The sequence below is a fragment of the Triturus cristatus genome, chromosome 8 (genome assembly GCF_964204655.1).
Source record: "Triturus cristatus chromosome 8, aTriCri1.1, whole genome shotgun sequence".
Taxonomy (NCBI): Eukaryota; Metazoa; Chordata; class Amphibia; order Caudata; family Salamandridae; genus Triturus; species Triturus cristatus.
In genome coordinates this window covers 228,535,711-228,560,302 of record NC_140591.1, presented here as the reverse complement: position 1 = coordinate 228,560,302, position 24,592 = coordinate 228,535,711, and the positions used below count along the sequence as shown (strand labels likewise).

General features: G+C 43.3%; 1 protein-coding gene across 3 annotated transcripts in view; it reads left to right on the top strand.

Moving 5' to 3' along the window:
* Positions 1-24,592, top strand: part of MTMR2 (myotubularin related protein 2) — a 450,663-nt gene that overhangs the window by 141,753 nt on the left and 284,318 nt on the right. For all 3 annotated transcript variants that reach the window (XM_085621424.1, XM_085621425.1, XM_085621426.1), the window contains 4 exons: positions 3,767-3,861; positions 4,377-4,487; positions 19,827-19,928; positions 22,699-22,782. In XM_085621424.1, coding sequence (XP_085477550.1) covers positions 3,767-3,861; positions 4,377-4,487; positions 19,827-19,928; positions 22,699-22,782 — 392 coding nt within the window. The remainder of the gene's footprint in view (positions 1-3,766; positions 3,862-4,376; positions 4,488-19,826; positions 19,929-22,698; positions 22,783-24,592) is intronic.

The following is a 24,592-nucleotide window of genomic DNA, read 5'->3' as shown; positions in this document are numbered from 1 at the left end:
TCTTTCTAAACTGAAAATGATCAACTCTGAGGCGGTTGTCCAGGGGAAGAACATTCCACTGGACTGCAGCCATATGCAAAATGAACGTCCACCTGTGTGGCATTCCTTATTCTAATGGTTTTACCTAAGGCTACATTTCGGAATCTCAAGTCACAGGAGGGTTTATAAAATTCAACAATTCAACTCTGGTCCGTAAAATTTCAGAGCCAGTGTTGTACAAGGCCTTGTGAGCATGGCATAGCGATTGAAAGCCAGCTTTCTTTCGCATTGTTAGCCAATGTAAAGATGTTAAACACGCCGAGGCAGAGCTAAACCTATCCATGTTACGAATTAGTTTAGCAGCAGCATTTTGGATTACCTGTAATCTTGTAAAAAGATAGTCCGCCATGCCCACAGTTATCAATGCCTGGACTATGGTCTTTCGCCAGGCTATCAGGATCCATTTAAAGAGCTTTCTTACTAGTTTTAGGATACCAAAACATTTGATTTGATTTGATTTGATTTGATTTATTGATTTATAAAGCGCCTGAATCACCCCATCAGGGGTATCTCCGCGCTAAGACTGCAATTGCCAACCAGGGAGCGACAATTCAGAACAATAGGGTGTTCAGCAGCTTTCTGAATACCAGGAAATCAGTGCATTGGCGTAGGTGGATAGGAAGTTGGTTCCAATGGAGGGGAGCCAGATGGAAGAAGGCTTTGCCACCCATGCGAGCTTTTTTGAAGCGTGGGATGTGCAACAGTGCTTTGGACCCTGACCGGAGTGACCTGGATGGCTGGTATCTGGCAAATTTGTCTGATAAATAGCTGGGACCCAGGACATGTAAAGATTTGTAGGCCATGCAGCAGATCTTGAATTGTATCCTTTTTCGAACCAGGAGCCAATGTAGCTTTTGAAGTAAGGGAAGAGAAGCAGTTCTGGGTGGGGCTTTGGCAACCACAGTGTTCTGGACAACCTGCAATTTGTTCAAGGAAACCTCTTTGGCTGAAATCAGCAAAGCATTGCAGTAGTCCAGGCGGCTTAGCACTAATGCCTGGATCAGAGTTTTCCACGTGGAGGATGGCAGGAAGGGGAAAACCCTTTGTAGGAGGCTCAGTGTGTGGAAGCAAGCAACGGCCGTAGAGGTGGCGTGCTCCTCTAGGGTTAGTTTTTGATCTATCCGAAATCCTAGATTTGTTGCCACTAGTTTTGGGGTTGGGGCAGAGACTAGTTCCTTTGGCCACCATCCAGGGGACCACCTTTTACAGCATCTCTAAACATTATCTCCGATTTTCCTGCATTAAGCTGGAGGTAGTTATCACTCATCCAGTCCCCGATGACCTTCATAGCCTCGGTAAAGGTGGTCTGAGTGTTAGGGTTAGTTTTGTCGAAGGAGAGTAGAAGCTGAGTGTCATCAGTGTAGGAGATAGGACAGAATCCTAGTTTCCTCAGTAAGCTTGCCAAGGGAGTGATATAAATGTAATACTATAATACTCACAACAAGTATCCTAATGAAAACTATACTACTATGTGAATCACAAAGTGCAAAAAACTAAGCATTAGCTATTTAAAGACGAGAATCCTCACTCACCACTTGGGTGACATGCTTCATCATTGGGTTCCCTCTTGCACACAGTGCCCACAAGGTGCACTGTGTGGGCTACAACTCTCCCTCTGGAGAGGAGCGTGAGGTGTTTTTTACTCCAATGTTTGAGGTGTATGAGGGGCAGAGTGCAAAAATAATATCAAAAGTGCATTAGAACCATCTCATAAAGGGAAAAAGAGCTTTAATAACTATCCCCAATGGATGGAATTAAAACTTGTGTGAAGATAGGAGTATAGATGTTTCCTATCCAACTAGGTCGACATGTTTCTGCCCAGGTGACCATAAGTTCCAGGCATTCATCAGGACCATTTAGCATGTCACTCTGCAAAAATGTGAACAACGAAAACCATACTTATGTCAGGTATAAGTGTTGCCGAGACCGACTCCTGTCTGGTCTTCTTGTTGTAAATAAATGCACTTATTAGTAATTCACTCATCTATACTCCTATCTTCACACAAGTTTTAATTCCATCCATTGGGGATAGTTATTAAAGCTCTTTTTCCCTTTATGAGATGGTTTTAAATGCACTTTTGATATAAATGTTAAATAAAGTGGGGCTCAAACAAGAGCGCTGCGGTACTTCCTTGGTCACTTTTGTGGTCTGGGAACGAAAAGGGCCCAAGTTGACGGTCTGGGTTTTATCTGTCATGAAATTGGACAGCCATTTTAGGGCATTCTCTTGGATGCCACTGTCCCTCAGTCTCCTGAGAAGGGTCTGGTGAGAGATGGTATGGAAGGCAGCAGATAGGCCAAGCAGCACCAGAAGTACTGCTTGACCATTATCCAGGGACATTCTGATGTTGTCAGTGACCGCCACCAGTGCAGAAGCTGTATTATGTCTGGGTCGAAACCCCGACTTTGCCGCAAGTAACCATAATATGTTCTAGCATTGAAACGGAGTCATTGATGCCTTAAACAAAGGCACTTTCTTTAAGAATGGGGCCCTAATAATTTTATTTATATGTTGACCATAATTGTTTTACACTGATTTTCCAACACTTTTCTTTCAATTTCCCAGCATTCCTTTCACTCTTGGGTGCACATTCTAGTGGTTTCTCCTGTGTGTGCATCCTGCACTGCACGCTGAATGCCACTCCGCCTGCTTATATATTTTCAAATTCAAGCGCTGATTATTGAAATACGATTCATTCGTACTTTGGACCCTTGGCACAATCACTTTGATAGAGAGGGTAATGTGTCTTCTACAGGTAATTCTTTTTGACCCGTTTTCTACTCCGGTTTGTCAACATCAAGTGTTGACTTGTTTGTAATTGTTCCTCTGCTGTCTCCATCCCAGGCTTTCCGCATTACATAGTGACTCCTCAGCACTGTTTCCTTGGTTTCCCTCTGCCCATTCTGGGCGCCACTTGCCTCCACTACTGTGACTACTGTGAGCAGCCATGAGACTTTACTTGTCCTCCATATTTTTCCTGAACATACATAATTAGCTTATTACTCCTCTTTTATTTTACAGGAGCAGGCTTTTTTTATTTTTTAAACAATTTTTATTGAACATTTCGCATAGCGTTACAATTACAGTACAGTTCACATGGTGTACAGACATAGATTCAGCATTGTGCAGATATTCATTCTTTCGTTATCCAAAGTATAGACCTATCCGTCAAATCGCATGCGCCCAAGTGATTCCCAAAAGTACGTACAATAGAGAGCATTCAAAGTGTGCTCATTCACTAGTATCAGACTCGGACTCTTTTAATGGGGGGGGGGGTTCACAGAGGAGCAGGCTTTTTCAAGAGTGCCTCTATACCCTGGTGAACCACAGACTTCTTTTAGATTGTCCTGAAACTCATCTCACAAGTACGCCTGATATGACCTGACAGAAGGCCAAAACGCCACTGACAATATTTTTGGGAAGTAAAAATATATTTATTACTAATTACATGCTGTGGTTTATGCAGATGCTGGTAATAATTATTTGAAATAAATGAACAAATACAAACATTTATGTCTGATTTTCCTTGGCCATATCTCTGTTTATTGATATACCCCATGACAATACATTTTTTAGGTATTGAATGAGCGATGATATTGTGTGTTTACGTGATACTTTATTGGACACTGTTGTTAATACCAGTAATAAGCTGGTCCTTTTAGGGTATGGATGACTGCTGTTCTGTAACATTTTACTTACTGACTATTTTTTTGTGTGTTTTTCTAGCCAAAGATGTCACTTACATCTGCCCTTTCATTGGCGCGATTCGAGGAACTCTGACTATTACTAATTACAGATTGTATTTCAAAACTATGGAAAGGGTAAGATTGACACAGGATGCTTGTATGGTGGACTAGTTACTGTCCATCACTTGTGAGGCTCTTGCAGTTAAAGCCATATGTGCCACCTGGCCATAATGCAATGTTATAAATGTAATCACATGGTTGAGTTCTCCGTGTTTGCAGCTTCTCGAATACTTGCATGTCAGTCATTTTCATTTGTTTGATGTTTTGAAGCTTGCAGTTTGTCTGTTGTACATGAGAGGAGCTTCTGGGAATAGCTAGTCAGGCATGTTAAGCGAGCCCACAGCTTTATCAGGGGTTTGCAAGTAGGAGGGATTACATCACTTTTGCATAGAAAATGCACAGATATGTACAGTAAGTTGAAGAAAGTTTAATTATTGTTCTTCTGGGATTCTTCAAAAAAAATCTTCCTGCTTACAAAATGAGGTAGCATATGTTGTAATTGTAGGTCCTTTAAAAAAAATGAAATGGATGGTATACATTTAAAAAAAAAATCTTAATTTGTCTTTTGTTTTTCATTTATAAATGGCTAGGATTCTCCTTTTGTCCTGGATGCTCCTCTTGGTGTCATAAGTAGAGTTGAAAACATTGGAGGTGCTCCCTGTCGTGGGGAAAATGCATGTGGTCTAGAAACCGTGTGCAAGGTAAGTTTGTTACAAGTTACATATTTGTAATAATTGCTATGGATGTGAAATATACGAGATTGTATTTAGTAATATTTTTAGTTTTTATTACATTTTTAAGAGCAGAAACGACACAGATAACACAGAAATAAAATGAAGGCTAAATAAAATTATTTCTTCCATGATACAATAGCCTTTTGTGTAGCAATTCTGTGTCAAACCCATGTTAGTCTAATTAAAGGGACAGTTTAAAGGAAGATAGCAGTTCTTTATATGCACACCAAATGATCTTCCAAATAAATATTGTCAAATATGGTCAATTAACAGCTCACTCAATCTGGCTTGAGATGCACTTAATGGCAACGTAGGGAAGTCATGTAACAAAGTTGCTGGCAATAGTTGGTACTAGCAAAAGAAGCAAAGGAGACAAGTTGAGCAAGTTCAGTTTAAACCATGAAGATTGCGTCTGCTCCCCTGAGTTTGACAAGAATAGGAAGACCTACTTAACATGGGTTTGACACAGTCCTTGCTTTATGTTAACATGATCACTGTTTGTGCATTGAATGTATTAGAGAATGTGATTGAAGTACCTTACTTAAGGTAAAGTCCTGATTATTTTTCACAGAAGCAGCTTTGAGTTGTGCAACTAATAATAGTACTAATGTACTCAATTGTAATTTTATCTGAGGCTACTGTTAACGGGCTTCAGAATTAAAATTTCCATTCTTCGGTGTGCTTTTATAAACAGGGCAGCTGAAATATGGGTGGAGAGATGACTTTGCAAGTTCCATCTTGTAGGAAGGCAAGAGAAAAGTAGAAGTAAACTTAGGCGCATTTCATATGTTTTGAACAAGACGTATCGTTTACTTAACAAAACAGGAGGCGAGTGCGAGCCGATCCATACTTGCTCCATAGATCATCACATATTAGGGAAGGGATACACACACAGACCAGGAATATTGAAAATACAGAGTTTTGACTTCAAGTCTCATGGCACAATAAGTTTCATCAGGCTTGGGAGAGCATTACATGACTTTGTATATTATTACCAACAGACTGATTCAACAATGCTATGGGATAGCGAGTTACAACATAGGTTACAACATAGTTAGGCAATAGGCCAATTTCTTAGGGATGTGTAATGAAATATGATTGGGGCTTATTTAATCTTTGTACTAAAGTGTATATTATTTGCTTAGCTGTTATTTACATTAATTCTGACTCACGTAATGTGTAGACAAACAGTGTAGTGTAAAATACCAAATTTTGTGTGTGCTTACTGATTTTGGGGCAGGGGTCTATATACCACCTGCAGGTCAGAGTTAATCTGACAAGTTTTGTCTGAGTCTCAACTCTCCTTTAGATGAGCATAACTCAATATGGAAGTGTGAGAGACACCTACCAGTTTTCCTTTTTCCACGAAAAGTTCACGATTTCCCTTTGTGGATGATCAAATCTGCTGGATGTGACCTCCAATAATTTTGGGGTAACGCAACATGATCTCAATAGCAAAAAGCTATAACTATTCTTCAGCTCTTGGATCTTTATGGAATCACAGCCTTTCATGTTTCACAAACTTGCCTTTATTTAACATAGTAGTAATAATGCATTATATTTATCCCTTCGCTGCTCTTATGGCACGCACCTTATGTGCATGCCCTATGACATCAGTCGTTTGTAGGTCTCGCCTAGTGCTGCGTGCATGCGCTGCTGTAGGAGATAGCTCTTGGAATCAGTTCAGACTTCCAAGAGCCTTCTCCCTGTGGGTCTGCCTGCTCCCAAACATCCCATTGGCCTTTGCATGTGGCTTTCAATAATTGAAAGCACGCAAATGGCCAAAGACGGGTGCATGTCCCGCCTTTCCTCAAAACTTTCACTCCCATGGCCTATGGGTCTCGGGAGCGTACAGGGCGCCATCTCTTCTGGATCAGGTTTCCAATTAGCTTACACTTTCGCGTGCACCGGCGGGCACGATGGCAGCTGCATTCCTTACAGCGCGCGCAGACCACTCGCGGGCTTGTTCCTTCTGTGCAGCCCCCCATCCCCGTTTCTTTAGCTTTGCTACCCCCACCCTCAATAAAGGCTGTGTTTTTTCCTGCTTGGAATCTGGTTGGGTGCGAGACAGTTGAACTCAAATTTTTCAGGCAGGCCATGGCTGTTCTTTCTTTTAAGCGTCTGTGGGAATTTTGTTGACGTTTTTTGATATTAACAAATGTTTATTGTTGTCCATATCCTGTGGGGGGGGGGGGGGGGGGGTTTGCTAATTATCCCAGGTGCGGGCGATTTTTCTAGAGAAGAAAAGTGCGCTCTGGAGGATATATCGGTTTCATAATTTAAAAGAGAAAGCGTTTTCAAGAATAGGTGGTTTTCAACAGGGAGCTTCCCCCTTTCCAAGACATCCACCCTCGCGGTTCTTTCGTTTTCCTGGGGGTTTTATGTCCTCCTCCAAACTTGAGCGCCTTTCATCTGCTTCTAACATTCCGTGTCCCAGATTTGCCTTTTATTTTATAGATTTTCCTTGAGAGCGAGAGGCGCAGAGCTGCCCCGCCTGTATAGCCCTGCAATTCCTTTCCGATTTGGAACTTACAAATGTTGTTACCTCTAAAAACCAGACCGGGGTATATCTGACCCGCGGTTAATTGGGACCTCGTATCATTTAATATTATTCTGTTTGAGCTTTCCAACAATTCCTTGGAGTAAATATTTGAAACTGCATCCGTCTGCGACAGATGAATGAGAAATGCTGCCGAAGCCACAGCACATTTCGGCTTTTACAACAAATGCATTTTAAAGGCTTAATGTATTTTTATCATGACTGTTATTTGTAGCTGCTCCGGGTTAAAAAAACATGCCTGTCCCCCCGTCCCTGTGCGGCTATCTAAAGCAAAACAGAAAATGCGTCTGTCTAGGCCCGAATGTCCGTCCCCGTGTACAGTAAAACTGCACTTTTGCTTTCTCAGGGTCTGTTTTTTTTTCTTTTTTCAAAGCAGCATTCGTTTGCCTTTACAGTTCCTATCTTTCATTTCTTAAAAACATTGCTTCCCTGAACCCAAGTTTCAAAATCTCATCCAGGATCTTCTCAGTGGGCCTGAGATCCAGCACATGAAGTTGATTTTTTCTGTATTTTATGAGAAATGAGAAACTGTCTCAGACATTGGTGACACCAGTTCCTACTCCAGGCACAGCTCCACAAAGCCCTTTCCACCGACTAGGTGCACTCATTCACATGGACTGTCGGTACGCAAGGCCCAAGCGTGAATCCACTACAGTGTTTATTTAAGGGAGAGTTTTACTGTACACTGCTTGAAGTTTCACCTTCAAAGTGTTTCAAACCCCTCTTTGCTCCTCTCTGTTTTTGTTTGTTTGTTCTGTTTCAGGTCCATATCGAGAGGAAAACTAACTTTGCTCCATTCAAAACTTCACTCAATGTTCATGCATTGGAATTGGACAATCGTGTAACCAGTTATTCATTGCTAGTGCTTTTAAATTATGTGCAGCTCTTTGGACAAAAGCGATATAATAAATAAATAAATAAATAAAACTATGTGATCACTTCTTCCTTGCCCCCTCTGGATCTAACTGAGTGACGTACCCACCTCCCTGTAATTTTCCCACTTTACACCTTGTGAATGCCCTGGGGTTGATCTGTGCCCACACAGTTTTCGATATGCGTTCTCTCTGCACCCTGTGACCAGTGTCTGCTACTGAGTGACAGAAGCACACGTTGATCTTCAGCACTTAATATTTTGAAACCTTTCCACCTAAGTGATCCTTTCTCCTGGAACTATGTGAGCCGTGCCTCCTGAGTGTGTAGTGCACACTGTCAGCAGCACACCCTGCACCTTAAGAACAGTGCCACTGAGTGATCGGCGCCTGCTGCACTAGACGTGAGCGACCCAGCAAATCAACAGTGAGAGCCAAGCCAGAGACAGACCAAGGGTCTGGTGTCACTTTAAGAGTCCGGGCACGAACCAAGCCTTGAACATATTGGCATGTAAATCATGCAAGAAACATGGTGTAAAAATATGAAAACGTTGTTTCAAAATGCAAAATAGTGTATTTCCTTAACACGCAGAAGCGTTTTGCAGTATTACATCAGATTTTACTGCTGCATTAAGAGATACTTTTAAGAGGGATATTTTTAAACAAGAATTAAAAATATTCCTTCCCCTGGCACCAATGTCATAAGTGAACTAAGAGATAAGTCATTTGTAGTGCATCCCTATGTGGCCTAGATTCTTATACCTGGAGGAGCATTAAAGTCTATTAAATCAAACACAAGAGGGTTTGGTATCACACACATCCTGAAATCACACATGTGAAGGTGCTCTTAGTTGTGAGAAGGAAGAAACAAGCATTGGCATAGCCAATAGGTCTTGCTTTTGGGTCCTTATAAGTATGTAGCTATGCAGCACAATATCCTTGGTGCAACAACATCAACCGTTGCATTGCTAACAACTTATAAGGTCCGCAAGGCGAGACCTATTGGCTATGCCAATGCTTGTTTTGTTTGTTTGTACAGACTGGGGCCTGGAATGAACGGAGGGAGGGCTGCCCAGCCTCTCCCATTCTAGCCATCCCACTTCACCAAATAAAAAAATGAAACAGTTGGTGATTAGAAGGGTAGGGACAGAGAATGTTCCCAATGGTTTCATTTACATTCTCCACTTCCTACTGCAATTCCCAGTTCTTAAGATATGTGCAGGAGGATGGATGGAGGGACATAGGGACTTGACAGCTCCTACAGTAATCCAGCCCACCGCACCAGCAAGGGTCTCAGTCTGAGTGGGGCCAGGATTGAGGGAGATAGGGTGGTAAGATGGAATGTGGGAGCCCCGCCCTCCACCCCGACCTCACACCTCACCTCTTAATGTTAAATTTCCTTGATGGTGCTGGGTGGGGACATCAAAGCAATCCTGGAACTGGATGTGCAGCTCATCCCAGTGTGTTCTGTTCACCCTATCCTATAATGGAAACTGACAGTAGGATGATGCCTTGTGGAAAAAAGAAGGCTTAGGCTTTTCTGATCCAATATCTTGTTTTGCTAGACATAACTTTAGTGTAAGATGACTGCCAGAAAATTGAGGTCAGGCCACACTCTAACCGCCAGACTATGTCAGAAGACCAAAGCCAACCCGCTGAGGAACCGTGCCGCCATTCACTCATACATAAAGGGGAGTGGGAGGGGCAAATTTCCAGCTTTCTTTCACAAATTATCGGAGGCAACGCCCAAGTTTGAGAAGTCGTTCATTCATCTCCATTGGTGGCGGCAAATGAGGTCTGCTCCTCTAAGTTAAAGGCGGTGGAGCACCAGACGGCTCTTACTCCATCTCCCTCTCAAATACATGGGGAACCCCCAGTCGGGGCAGTGCGTTGCTCTCCGGGGGTGTGGCCCCCCCTCTTGTGTGCATCACCGGGGGAGGGGGGTGGAAGCTGCTGAAGCCTTACATGCTCCACTGGCCACTCATCCTTCTCTAAGCCTGGATTACACGCTATCTGATATTTCACCATTTAAACTGACATCCGGACAATGGAAGTCCCACTCAAAACTCCAATGCAGCTAAAACAATCGATGGCCCTGTATTCGGACACTCCCAGCCTTACAACTTCGGATCACATTATTCAGTTTTTTTCTCCTAATTTATTGTTGAATCCCCCAGTGAACATCTCAGCAGATTAGGCTTTTTTTTCGAGATCTCTGCAGAATCGTAAATGTATTCTGGCATCTATTTTGTCCCTATTAGGAAAGAACACGGATAGTTCTGACCATATTTTTGGTATTTTATCAGTAATACTGAATAATTTGCCGACTAATGGGACTGGAGAAGAGTGCAAGACTGCTGCAAAGAGCCTTGTTACTTGCTCTGCAGATATGAGCACTCACGCAGATGGTCATACGTTCAGGCCACATAGACAAGGAAAAAGTTGTGTTCAATCCTCGGTCCTGAGTGATTTGGAAGCCATGTTTTTGGAGGAAGGAATTTCTGCCCATGAGGGCATTAATATTGAGCTGTCCCCACTGGCCCTGTTCTGACTACCGGGGTACCCTGCAAAGTTTTTCCTATTTTTAACAAAGCCACGAGGTCCGTATCCGAAGCCACAACCCAGGAGTCAGGCCTGCAACATGGAAGAGGATTAAATAATATTAAACAAAAGAGTAATAAGAAAAGCATAAAAATGAAAATTTCCACAAAGGACATCTTGGTTGTACAGCTGAAACCCTGGGAGGTATCTGCTGCCTGGCCTTATGTATGGGTTAACTTTTACTCCAGGGTTTTGGTGGAAGAAGTTTTGAAATTCTCCGATGAGCTCAGACGGCCAGGCTTCAATCTCTAATCTATGCTTCTCCTCCCTTCATCTTTGTTAATGGCCACCAAAAGGCAGGGGATTGGGTCCCCTGCCCCTGATTGCGGGAGGCCAGGGGGGAGTTGGCCTTCGTGGTGAAAACGGAGGAGGGCAAACAAATTTTCACTAACCGAGTGGAGTCATCTGAAAAGCATGAGTATGAATGGAACTGGATAGATTATTAACACAAAAAAGGATTTCTTAAAACCCCTTTTTCAGAGATCCTGATGACATCAACGTCAATATTAGATCATAGTTGGCATAAAAAGGATCTTGCTGTCACTCTTGCTGGTCATCTAGGTCAATAAAGTGATGATAGCATCCATTCAAGAAACCTGGGACACTGAGGACTGGGGGTTTCCTGATTATGTTGTTTTTAGTTTAAAAGCAGATAAGGGGCATTTTGGGAGACATGCTGGGGGTCTTCCCTTTTTTGATTTTTATATGGATAATGTTATGGTGTCTGTCCTACCCAGTGATTCTCTGAGCCTTTTAGCTGTATCCGTATCTGGGCTTCCCTTTGTTGTGACAGGTTGGGGGTGTAAAAGGGAGGCCCTAATCGGAGTAGAGAGGACTTCATGGGATCCCCCGACTTGATTCTCGTTAATAAATATTTCCCCCCGACATGTGATAAACATATTCAATTTCAGGAATTAGCACTTTTTTGGGCCAGATCCAAAGGCTTTTTCCTTGTGTGTCCACCATTGTGATGGGCGATTCTAATTAAAAAACTCTTCCTAGGCAGACGAGGGACTTTATAGATATGGCATTAAATATTCTCTGTCCGGTCTTGGGGAGTCAGAGAGGGGACTGGTCTGGCAGGCACTTGGAGTCCCTACTCAATAGCTACAATATGTCCATAATAAACAGTAGGTGTCCTGGAGATCAACCGGCTTCACCTATGTTTTACAATGAGAGGGCAACATCCCTAATCGATTATGTGATAATTTCCTCTTAGCATTTTGGTATGGTGTAGCCATGGGTGGAGCTCGCAGAGTTGCAGAAAAACTCTGCTAAATTCTGCGGAGGTCGTGAGCAGGCAGAGTATTGCTGGGCCACCCCTAATGGAGTGCCCTTGGATGCTGAGAGTAGGTTGGGGCCAAGAACCTCTATTGTCGCCACAAGTACGTCCCCCACAGCGGGATTGCTTAGACATTGTCGAAGGTTCCTCCCCTTTTCTCAATCACTCTGCAAAGAGGCCTTCTGGCGCACTTCTGGTTGGAGGATGAAGTCCCTTGGCTTCACAGGTTTGTTGGGGGCCAAGAACCTCTATTGTTGCCCCAAGTTAGTTCCCCACAACGAGATTGCTGAGCCGTTGTCGGAGGCCCTGCGCCCTTTCTCAACCACTCTGCAAAGGCGTCTCCTGGCGCACTATTGGTTGGGGGATTAAGTCTCCTTGGCTTCTGAGGTTCGTTGGGGGCCAATAACCCCTATTTTACCACAAGTCAGTTCCCCACAACATGATTGCTGAGACTAGGAGTGAGCTCGCCGGTAAACTCCGGTCCACCGGCGGGTTTTTGACAAACTCTACTTTCCATGCGGAGCGCGGCGTGGCAAAACTTTGCCAGTGGATCGGAGTTTACCACCCACCCCTATATGGTGAAGAATCCTTTTGTAGGTGATCTTGGGGGTAGTGACCATAAGCCTCTTGTCCTCACACTGTTTTAGGAGGACTAAGACAAGAGAGAGGTGGCCTAATAGTTGGCCCCTGCATTGTCAAAAGGTGCGTAGAATTGGGTGGTCAGCCAAATTAAAACAGCATGTTATAAATGGTCTGAGGGGGTTACTTACGGAGCAACGTAACATACCTTTACGCCACACAGTAAAGGCTTTCCAAAACCTTATTTCCTCCTTAAGGGATTGGGTAGCTGCAGGTCTTGTAAGGGGCAGGGTCAGAACAGATCTTTTTAGCTCTGAAAAGTCACGGACAAAGTTTTACTCAATAAGAACATAAGGGAGGAGATTAGAGCAGGCAGGAAACATAGAGAGAACCTGATTAAACAACGTAGGAAAGCATTTAGGAAGGTAATGCGCCAAAATTTAGTTGAGGGATAAAGCGAGCATATGGACAAAGACTATCTCTTTCTTGCGTCCTGGCAACCTTAAGGGCTTTTGGCACATCTCTAATAGTATACTGGGGCTTGTCACACATATTACAGCATTGTCAATACCCGAAGAAACCTGGGTTAGTTACATCTCAGACCTCTATAAAATAAATGAAGGTGCTGGGGTTCCCCCGGTGTGGGGCAGGCTACCCCACAAGTTAAGAGGCCGGTTGAGAGTATCCCGCTTAGGACTGTTCGTGAAATCGAAGCAGTGATATAAGGTTTGAAAAACTCTGGGGCACAAGGGTCAGACAGTATTCCTGCTAATATCATGAAACTTAATCCCCTCCTCTTGGCAGAGAACTTGGCTCCACTGTTTGGTGAAATAATTGGGGGACAGAATTTGCCAGTAACCCGGAAAGGGAGTATGAGGTCTCCCCTGTTTAAAAAGGGCAACAGGTCACAGCCATCTAGTTATGGTATGATTATCCTGTTGTATATTACGAGTAAAATGTTTTGCAAGGCATCTGTTAGGCCTTTTGGAAGACTGGGCGAGTGCAGCTAGAATATTACCCCTGACCCAAATGGCTTTTCGGAAAGGGTACTCAACCACGGATGGCTGTGTGATTTTAAAGCTGCTGTTGGAGGATTTGGCCCCCTTACTGAAACACCACCTGTGTGCATATTATATCGATTTGTCACCCACATTTGACACCGTAAATAGATCAATTTTATGGTAAAAGATGGGCAGATAAAAGTGTCCCCCGGGACAATTGAAGCTGATTGTCCCATTCCACGAGGGCTTCTGGACTAGAGTGGAACTTGGGGGGATGGGGCCCTGTCCAAAAGGATCAGTACATCCATGGTTTGAGACAGTGGTGCATTTTGCCCCCTTTCCTGTTCTCAATCTATATAGTGGAAGGCCTTCAAGGGTTTAAGGCATGGCAGGGCCTTCCCTCCTATGCTGGAGAGGATGGCTGTTTTATGCAGCTGATACGGTGCTATTAGATCTTACACCAGTTGGGCTGCAGCAGCAATTCAACACCTTTTCTCCTTATGGTAAGAGGAATGAGTTGGAGATTAATATGGCTAAAGCGAAGGGAATAGTTTTTTCTAAAGGTAGGAGGCTCCCCCGAGGTTCAGATGGTGGCTGAGTGGTGCCCAGACACGGGGTACTAAACAGGGAAACTGAGATCAGTCGCTCCCAGCAGCTGAACCAGAGCCGTCCATAAGAGAGATACTGCAAGGAGTGCGAGATACAAAATCAACACTGGAGTTTAAAATAGACATGATCGCCCTCAACATTAACCTCTTGCACACCAATTTGCAACAGATCACAGCCACATGGGGGACTTAAAACCCACCCTGAAGGAGCACCCAGGGGCCATCCAGCAACTGCAAACTGAAATGCTCGTCCTCGGGGAGGCTACATCTCGCCTACACACATGAGTGGACGATGTGAAAAGGAGATCCTGAAGAAATAACTTCTGCCTGATGGGCATTCCGGAGAAACTGGAAGGTGGGAATGTCGCATAATTTGTCTAGAACCACACCAAATTTTGGCTCATTTTCTGGTGGAGAGAACACACCGCGTCCCCGGGGTCCACCCAAACCTGGGGCATGACCTTCAACCAGGAATTGCAAGACTTCCGTATTTAGGGATTGTGATGTAATACTTAAGGCAGCGAGTGTGCAAGGCCCGATCAGGCTTGAAAACCAAGATATCCTGATCTTCCCAGATATCACACAAAAAGTAAACACCCAGTACCAATCACTGGACAAGGCAAAAGTGGAACTCAAGAAAAGGAATCTTCAATATATGATGCTATTCCCAGCAAAGCTGAAGGTCCTGTCAGAAGGTAAGTCATGATTTTTCACCTCGCTGAGAGAGGTCTGGGTCTGGCTGGAGAGATGGAGACCGGTGACAAAAGGGTGCCACGAGGGCCAGAGGTGACTAAACAATCCTCCTGTAGACCGCCAAGCCTGAATGCACTGGGCAAGGGACAGTCAAGCATGCCACTATCTGCAGGAGAGACGACTGGGAGTGCGGCAGCCAAGCTGTGACGTCGCACACCCTACATAGAGTCATGGGCAAAAGGATACGCTGGAGGCGCGGTAGCCACAGCGTAGTGCGACATGAACCCCACACATTGCCCTCAAGAGGGACTACGGTTCATATTAATGTTGTTATAAGTTAATTAAAAGTTAATGGGACAAGAGCGACAGACACCTAAAGCATTGGGGGAGGGGTCGTTCAGAGCCCACCTCAGGAGGAAGAAGGGAAGTTGGAGAGTGAGTGGGGATTGCAATGGCATTTAGAAGGGGCGCGGGAGAGAGGCCAACCTCACCTTAGGAGATTCAAGTGGGACAGCAGCTTTGGCAGACACAACAGGGACGCACATATGGGGAGTGAACCCCTAAGTCTTACACTCCTATTCTGGGACAGCAACAAGCTATGCAACAAGGTGAAAAAGGAGAGGGTCAAGAGATTCATTAATAGATATAACCTTAATGTACTTCTTTACAAGAAACACACTTAAAGGGAAAGAACTGTGCAATCATGGTCTAGGGCAGGTACAAAATAGTCGATCATTCTGGGTTTACATCCGACTCTACAGGGGTCGGTGTACTGGTGAAGAAATTCCTGCCTCTTGCAATCACCCAACTGTGGACAGACATGGAGGGGTGCTATTGAGCCACACTGGGGGCCTGGAACAGGTACTGATAGTCTGGTACATACCAATGAGACTGCAGTTGCTGGCCTTGGATCACATGGGGAAATGGCTAACACAAGCACCAGAAGCAATGTTGATGATTGGAGGGGGCCTCAACCTGACTATGTGCCTAGATTTGGACAGGCAAACCCAGACTGGGACCGTGAGGAGGGTGGATCTTAGACCACAGGATTTTTATGTGGGCGATGGAGAGCGGAACACCCAGACACGAGACAGTTCTCCCATGCGTCCTGCTCCATGAAGGTGGATGAGAGGTTGGACTATTTCTTAGTACCACAAATACAAGGGTACAGCTATTGAGACGCCATTTTCTTACTTTGAGGTGCCTCAGACCATTGACTGCTGTACAATAGACTGACCACTCACATACAGATAACAAGGTCGCCATGGCAACTTGACCCATGGGACATCAGGGACTGGAAAATGAAAAAATTCTCAAACAGGCAATTGAGGAATATTTCACAGACAACAAAGGATCACTAGTCTGTGACATTATATTATGGGAGGCATACAAAGCGTGCCAAGAGGCCGTTTCATCTCTACAATATTGCATTAATGTAAAGAGGCTTGCAACACAGTGGAGAACCTGACACAATGGGAAGGGGAGTATCCAGACAATCCCACGCTGCATCTGGCACCTCACACAGGAAGAATACAAGCAACTAGTAGTGGAAGACTGGGCATGGAAACTTCTTAAGTCCTCACAGCACAAACTGTATGAGGTGGTCTACAAAGCCGGGAAACTACTAGCCCTGAGAGACAGGCCATAGATGGGTAAAAGAGATTAGCGATGGCGCGGGAAGAAAGGTCGATAAGGCACCCGAGATCACAGCTTGCTAAGCGAACTACTTAGAAGCACTATACTGCTCCTGCCAAGAGAGTGCTGAGACTGATAGGCATCATGATGGACATCCCATCTCAGGAGGCAGTAGTAGTGGCTAGTGATAGCCTGGATAACTGGCTGGAAGCGGCAGAGATTGGGAAAGCCATACTCTACTGCAGAGCGGACGGACCCCCAGACCGAATGGCTTTCTCGTGGAGCCCTTAAAATACTTGGGGAATGTACTCTTTTGAAGATGTATTGGCCACCTCGATAGAGAGCTGCTTGTCCAGAGACCTCCGAATCAATAAACCAGGGAAACAACCAGAGGACTGTGCATCCTACAGACCCATCTTGTTGCTCAACCTAAAGGTCAAAATACTGGCAAATCATTTCTTGGACGTAGCAGACAAACTGATCAAGATGAATCAGTTAGGGTTTATGCCGCACAGAGCCCCAAAACATAATCTTAGATGCCTGTACAGCGTACTTGAGCCAAGCAAATCCCTCCAGGAGCCGGTAGTGATACTATCCCTGGTCGCCGAAAAATCATTTGACTCCTTTAAATGGCTCCACCTGATGGCAGAGCTCAAAAAGATGGGCTTTGGCTCAGTATTTATAGCATTGGTCTGACTATTGTACACAGCATCACTGGCTAGAGTGCGAGATTACCGGGCAATGTCACGATAATTGAAGCTGGGAAGGGACACTCAGCAGGGGTTCCTCCTGTCTCCCCTGGTATTTGCCCTGGCCAATCAGCCTCTGGCAGAGTGGGTAAGGAAGGATGCCCTGCTGTGGGGACTGAGGTAGGATCAGTGATGGGAGGATGCAATTTCCATATATGCGGATAACCTACTCCTCTATCGTGCAGACCCCAAACACTCCAACCCAAGAGTGCTGGAGATATTAAATACATTTGTGAAATACTCAGGGTCAGTATAAACTGGCGCAAGTCAATGACTTACTCACCTGCGGGCTGGCGCCCTCTGAAAGATTGGGAATGCCCATTACAATGGTCCATACCAGGATTTCAGTGTTTGGGTGTTTATATTACTGGGATCCCGTTGGATTTTATAAATAAGAACTTGGAGAGCCTCCTCACATGGTATAAGTCTGATGTGGCCTGTTGGAGAAACCTGCCGTTATCCCTACTGGGAAAGGGCCATGCTATACATAATTATATATCTGCCAACATTCCTGTGTGCATTGCAAAATACACCATATAAGGTCCCCAATGCATTCTTTCAGGGAGTGCTGGAGACCACCAGGGTGCTTATGTGGGATGGAGTTCTCCCAGAATTGCATTAGCCAGCCTGATGTGCAGTCAATTCGAGGAGGGAATCGCACCGCACAACCTTAAACCGTATTACTGGGTGGCCCAAATGATAGTGATCAACGCTTGGGCCTTTGCCAAACAGCATGACCCAGCTCTAAAGGCAGATAGGTGGCCGCTGCCGCAGCATGGGTACCCTAGAGCACTCTACAGCAGAGTTACCACAATGGGACCGTGGCATCCCGCAGCCATAGAGGCTCAGATATTGGAAAGACTCAACAAAGATAATTGGGTGGAAGGGGAAGATTACACTGGAAATGCCCTTGTAGATACTCTGACTTGCTTGCTGACCTGAAAAACGTACAGAGCCTCCGACAATGGGACCTGATAGACGTTACCAAGGTAGGAGACCAATGAGATTCGGTGTGGGGTGAGGGGAGCATGCTAACATTTGAGGAACTATGAGAACAGTTCAGCCTTTCTTGCTCCCAGAGATTTAGGTACCTCCAGGTAATACATGCTCTGGCAAAATACACAACACACCTGGGAGAACTCCCTAAAGAATCCCTTTTGGAATATAGGATCCCAACGTTCCCCCGCATAGGCATGCAGTTTCCAGGTTTACACAACACTCACCTAGAATTGCTAACATCCCTTAGACTCAGTGCAAGACCCAGGGATTATTTAGGATCCAAAGTGGGAGGAGGCATGCAGGTATCTTAGTGAGGTAGCAATCTGAGCAGGTTTCAAGGTCATACAACTTGAAATACTGCACAGGGCATACTATAAGTGCACCAGACTACACAAAATGTGTATGAACCCCACCAATAGATTCCTTTGTGGCTGCAATCGCAGGGGAACAATGATACATACCTGAGGTAGCTATAACTCGCGCCCTCACCATGCACTGCTAATTACCCCACATATTATATCACTTGTGACATCTTCTCTGACCTCATCGATAATCTCACTGCAACATTTGCAATGAAATTATTGATGAGGAAACTGTGCATGGCACTTAGGTGCATGACACATAAGAGAGGAAAGCATAAAGCTACGATAGATGTGTGAAGGCACCAAAACAAAAACATGCAGTGGTTACGAGGGAGCCAAGATGCATACTTAAGGAGAAATGAGACCAGGGTACAATAACGAAGAGTGAGTGGAACAAGGTACACAATAGATGAAAGACCTGCGTGAGATATAATCCAGACAATGGATAGTGTTAAACAGCCTAATGCGATAGAGGAGCAGTGTACTAAAAGAATGGGAGAGTGAGGTAGAAGACTCTTGAGAAACCTGGAAGGAGGTTTGTGAGACACATGTTGACTGAGTGAGTAGAGTGAGAAACAATACAGACAAGTAAGGATAGGGCGGCACATGGCAAAAGAGAAGCGACCACAGCAGAACATGAATGAGTAATGAAACCAGGCACATGAGGGGCGAAAGAGTGGTTGCGGGACATAACTTTGTGAGTTATTATTGTCCATGAAAATTGTAGCCTTTGATTAACTTCATGATGATGAAAGGCTAACTCACCCTTCTTTGTCCTATTTGAACACAAGCAGCATCGCTAATTTCACACATGGAAAAGCTGGAGTTTGGTTAGTGGCCAAGTACAGCTCTCAAACAGAACTATTCATAAAAATATGCAGCTGCCAGTAAAGCTTTAGACAGAAGGCAGATTGTACACCTTTCCATAAATGTACTAAATAAATACTGTTACAACAGTTTCTTACAACTAAAGTGTAGTTCCAAGCAGTCTAGCTTCTGCAGTAAGCGGTAAATTGTGTGAATTTGTTAAGAAGTGGAAGTGCAGCAATGTGACAATACATCTCTGTCTCTGAGAGCCGTTAAAAGAAGTATGCTTCGCTTGCAAATGGGTGTTTGTTTTCTTGTATTTCTTTTTCATGTTATCATTTGACATGTAATGCCTTAGCTGTACAAATAATTGTGATGTCAGAAGCAGTTATGCCACATCCAATGTTAACTTGCTAAAGACAGAATAATTAAACAACCAGGGTAGCAGTCAAGAAGCTGACTAAAACATGATGCATGTAATCTTAAATATTAAAAATGCTCAGTGCATCTTATGTTTCATGTTAATACCACTAAAAACATAATGCAATGTGTTTTTACTAGGACATTCGAAATCTGCGATTTGCGAATAAGCAAGAGGGACGCTCTAGAAGATCGATATTCGATACCCTTACAAAATATGCCTTTCCTCTATCCAATAATTTGGTAAGCATTCTACGTGCCTAGTTAAAATTTGATATACTTGCTGTTAGTGCTTACTGTTCTTGTATTGAATATAGTGAACCTCTGGATTTAATTATTTTAATAGTAAGAATCACAAACAATTCATATTGAAGCCAATTTACAAATAAAATTAGGAACAATTTTGTGAGTTGCTCACATAGACTGTTGCAGGTGTAAATTTACAAATGGTAGTTGAGTCACACAATTATTAGTGAATGTGTTGGCCCTGATTTACATCCATAAATGACCAATAACAGGTTCTCTACAAGAAAAGACCCCAATATATGGTCAGTCCACAGAGACAGTATTATAGGGTGCCTGATGACACTCCCAATTCAGAGGGTTTCTTACTTATAACAATCAGGCTGGTTTTCTGAACTGGGGGATAAAGAAAGGTACTAAAATTGCAGACAAGAAAGGGAATGTTACCATCAGAGGTTAACATACACTCAACCCTCTGAAAGGTTTGTCACTGTGCCCATGTAGCTTTTATATAAAACCTCCGTTGAGTTTATGAGGTTGTTTCACAATGCTGTCCCTGCTACCGCCCATTTCGACCTATTTTCTTTCTCTGCCTGCAACCATCCTGAATTTCAGTAACCTGAGGTGTGTCGCCAGATGGTACCTCTAAATGTCATAGCATGTTAATCCTCCCATATTTTGGAGAGCCGTCAATATTTAATTTGGTACCATAGCTCTTTGTCCTTCCTACATGAAGTCGTTCCTCTTCCTCTACATTTCAAGAATGTAATCTTTGGGAAATTCCACTGCAAGACACACAAGAGTCTAAGTAAAATGTTTGTTTGGGTTGGTGTGATTCTGCGCAGCCTTCCACCTGATCAAATATTCTATTATTTCAGCTTCTATTGTTTGGTTCCTAGAGGTATCCTCAGTGCAGATTGTTCAGTTGACTGGGTCTTGTGCATCTCCTCGCAGGATCAGGACAGTGCCTGCCTTTGCAGATGCCATACAGCTCTATTGCCAGGCAGGTCACCTTCTGTTCTTTCCGAGGGTCAGAGAAGCAAGGCTTCTTTCAAGAGTTCAAATGCACAAATGGGGACCCCCTCTGAAGGAAAATAATTTAAGGTCAGGGGGAAGAACCAAACATACAATAAAGGGCTCCCTCAAGACCTGTATTTCTTTGCGCCACGACAAAACTAAATTCAACATGGGCTCAACATCCGTGTAATCATATCAACAAGACTAGCAAAATAGATGTTGTCATCGTTCATTTAACTTCTTTGATTATTTTTCATAAATGTATCAAATATAATTCATTTCTTTCTGAATATAATTCATTTCTTTCTTATCTTCTTTTAAAACTGTTTGTATATATAAAAAGGTCAACAGTATTTCCACAATAAATTAAGGAGTACATAAAATATACTGTTGAACAAGTAACCCCCGGAAAACAGACATTAACATGTACCAAGGACACAAAATACAAAACTCATCCAGATTCATACGGACTCATACAGCATTCACAGAGAGACGAAGCTGAGAAAAGGGGAGACTACAGATTGCAAAGTCTCCACGACCAAGTGTGATGCATATGTTCTTCAGGATCTGAACATTAGGTCTGCACGCGTTTTGGTGGCTTAAAAAGAGTAGTGAGACCACCTTCTTCAGCTCCTCTCCAGATACCCACAAAAGTCACAAACACCCAGGGGACCTAAAAAACCATAAATAACACGTATTACAAGCCCATATATAAAAATATTTAAATCGATTGGACCTTGATTCTAGATAGATGTGGTGTTGCTTACACATAGATCAAAGCCAGAAAGTCACACCTCTTACAGATCACACCATAGAAAAATGTGCGACTCCCCCATACTTACCAGGAGGAGTGTTATAAAATACATGAAAGATGTGAATTTAGAAGAGAAAATAGAAAAGGAAAGATTGCGAAGGGACCCACAAAGGAGAAGATAAGCCAATCACCAAAGTTACATAGAATAAAGCAAAAAGGACTGTAACCAAAAGATGCAAAAAGACATAGTGGTGGCAATATAATCCTTATGTGTGTCCTATCTCTATGTTAGAGACATTCTCAAAACTACTTACAGACTATGGGAATGGCCACTGGACTGCTGACAACATGTGCAGCATCGTATTATACAGATGATATATAATCTTTAAGGGGGGAGAATTGCAAGACCTTTTCAAAAGGCATCAGCTTAAGCACAACTTGGGGTCAAACTGGATGCTCTGTTCTCCAGTATTGGATCTTTCATAGATTCACATGCTTGAATCATCCCTGTCGTCGTAGTGGGAGTCCCACGTGGGATTCCCACTATGGCAACGGGGATGATTCAAGCATGTGAATCTATGAAAGATACCAATACTGGAGAACTGTAGTTACAGGTAAGTAACTCATTTTCTTAGTAGCCATAACTTCCAATGAGAAGTCTTGGAACATAAAATAGAGAGTGTGGTAGTATACCTGGGCCTCCCTCACGAAGTCCACAGGATGCATCAATAAAACAGAAAACACTCTTCTCGTTTCTCAGCTAAATTGTGTCCCACTTTTCTTCGCAAATATTGTCAATTAGCAATGTGAGAGAAAGCTGCCATTGAGCACAGGCTTTGTTCCTGACTAAGGAATCTTAATAAGATGCTAACTTCTTATGCGCATATCTAAGCCAACAAATACTGTTCTTGTATTGACTTCTCTCTGTGTCAATTGTGCACGTTAACATTGGATTTTCAAAATAAAACCCTAATACAAAATTCACTGTTTACTCTACAGCCTTTTTTTGCATTTGAATACAGAGAGGTTTTTCAGGACAATGGCTGGAAAGTATATGATCCCATTTTGGAATACAGGAGACAGGTAGGTGTACCTGTTGATCAACTCTTTTATCTTCTACCCTTTAGGCTCTGTTTTTGACCTTTATTCGAATTCCTTTTGATTGCAAACTCTCAAGTCTGCAGCATTTCCTCATGTGCAAATTGCTTATGTCCCTATGTTCCCCTAATTACATGTATACTTTGTCTTACACACTGGGAATTCAAATAAAATGCGTAATGCAGTTGACTTATTCAATATATTGTATTGTGTAACTTTTTATATAGTGCTTTGCAAATGCCTTGGGAGGCCTGAATTCTTTTATCATCTGTCTTTCATGTAAATAGTGTATGTTTTTACATTACACCAGATGTAAATAGTTCAACTTTAAAATCAGATTACTTTGGGCCTTATTTTTAGTTTTACAGACGGTACTGTTTCATCATGGTGACGGAGGACATTGCCACTGCTATCTTGACAGGCTAAAATCAAACAGATTTAGAGATAACCACAGGATCATGGTGGAGGTGGTGTAATGTCCTCCTTTTGAGTGTCCCTACTCTGTCAGGCTGGCAGAGGAAGTTGTCCTTCAACTGAGTCAATGGTGGCTCTGTGGACGGCAAACTTGAGGTCTGCGGGTCTCTAACTGAGGTGCATGGACCTAGGGTTTCTCCTTGTCCACCAGTCTTTAGATCAGGCCCTCAGTCGTTTTGTTTATTAATATGTTGATATTGATATGCTGTTGTATGTTACCCGCCACTCGGGCTTTTTTCTGCTGTACATTAATTATCCAGTGCTTAAGTTGAGCCGGTGGTTACAAGTTTGACCCACCTGCACTCATTTTTGGGGAACAGGAGTTAGTTTTTATCACCAGACTTTTGACAACCGAACAGGTGAGAGAGGAAGGCCGAAAAAAGGATGAAGAATAAGATGGGAAAAACAGTGACTAAAGTAGACCACAGGGGTGAAAAAGAACATGCAAAAGTGAAATAAAGGGGCTGGAAGTGTATGGCGAAGGAAGAAAAGGTATGAAGAGAAACCAAATAGACAGACATCCTTGGTATTCGGCAACCCCAACATTCAGAGGGCTGGCCTCTTAGAAAAACTTTGGGCACCAGCATTTATTCTTTTTCTATTTAAGCACTCTTTTACAATTTAAGCACCGACATTATTCCCGCCCCTCCCACCCACTAGTTTGCTGTTGCTCGTATTACTTTTGTTAAAAACATCTGACACCTGGCTTGTGCTATACATAACTGTAAAATCACGGTTTATTTATTGCATTCTTCTATTTACTTGTTACATTTTAAGGTGCTCCAGTGTAGGTTTACTCTACATAAATTATCTAGGTATGTACATTAAACAAGCTCATGATGTGTTTCTTTTTTTTCGTACTGCTTCTGATTAAAAACTACCAATATACATATATAAAGCTTTCGTTGCTGTAGTTTGCAGAAATAATCAAGATTTTTGAAACAACACGCTATGTTTTGCCATTTTTCAGACAGGAAAACTTTCAACATGAAACCCAAGTTGTTAAAACAGCTACACTAATAGGTCGGCTTGTCTTGATTTACTTAATAAACAGTAGATGTCCTAATGGAAAAACAAGAGTGGACAGTGAACATGGTTAAAATCTTACAATTTCTTCTCTGAGCTATTCTGCTGGAGCCAGCATCCAGGTAACACTAACCCTGGCCCATGGGTGTGGCCGGACACGGGGTTTCGGGTAGGATTTTCTTTGTCATGCAGCAATACTGGGTAAACATGGAGCACAAAGCGCGGTTTTACCTGCACACCAGCATTCCTCCCTGTTTGCAGTGCTCTGCTTTAGGCGATTAAATTGCATTTCTGT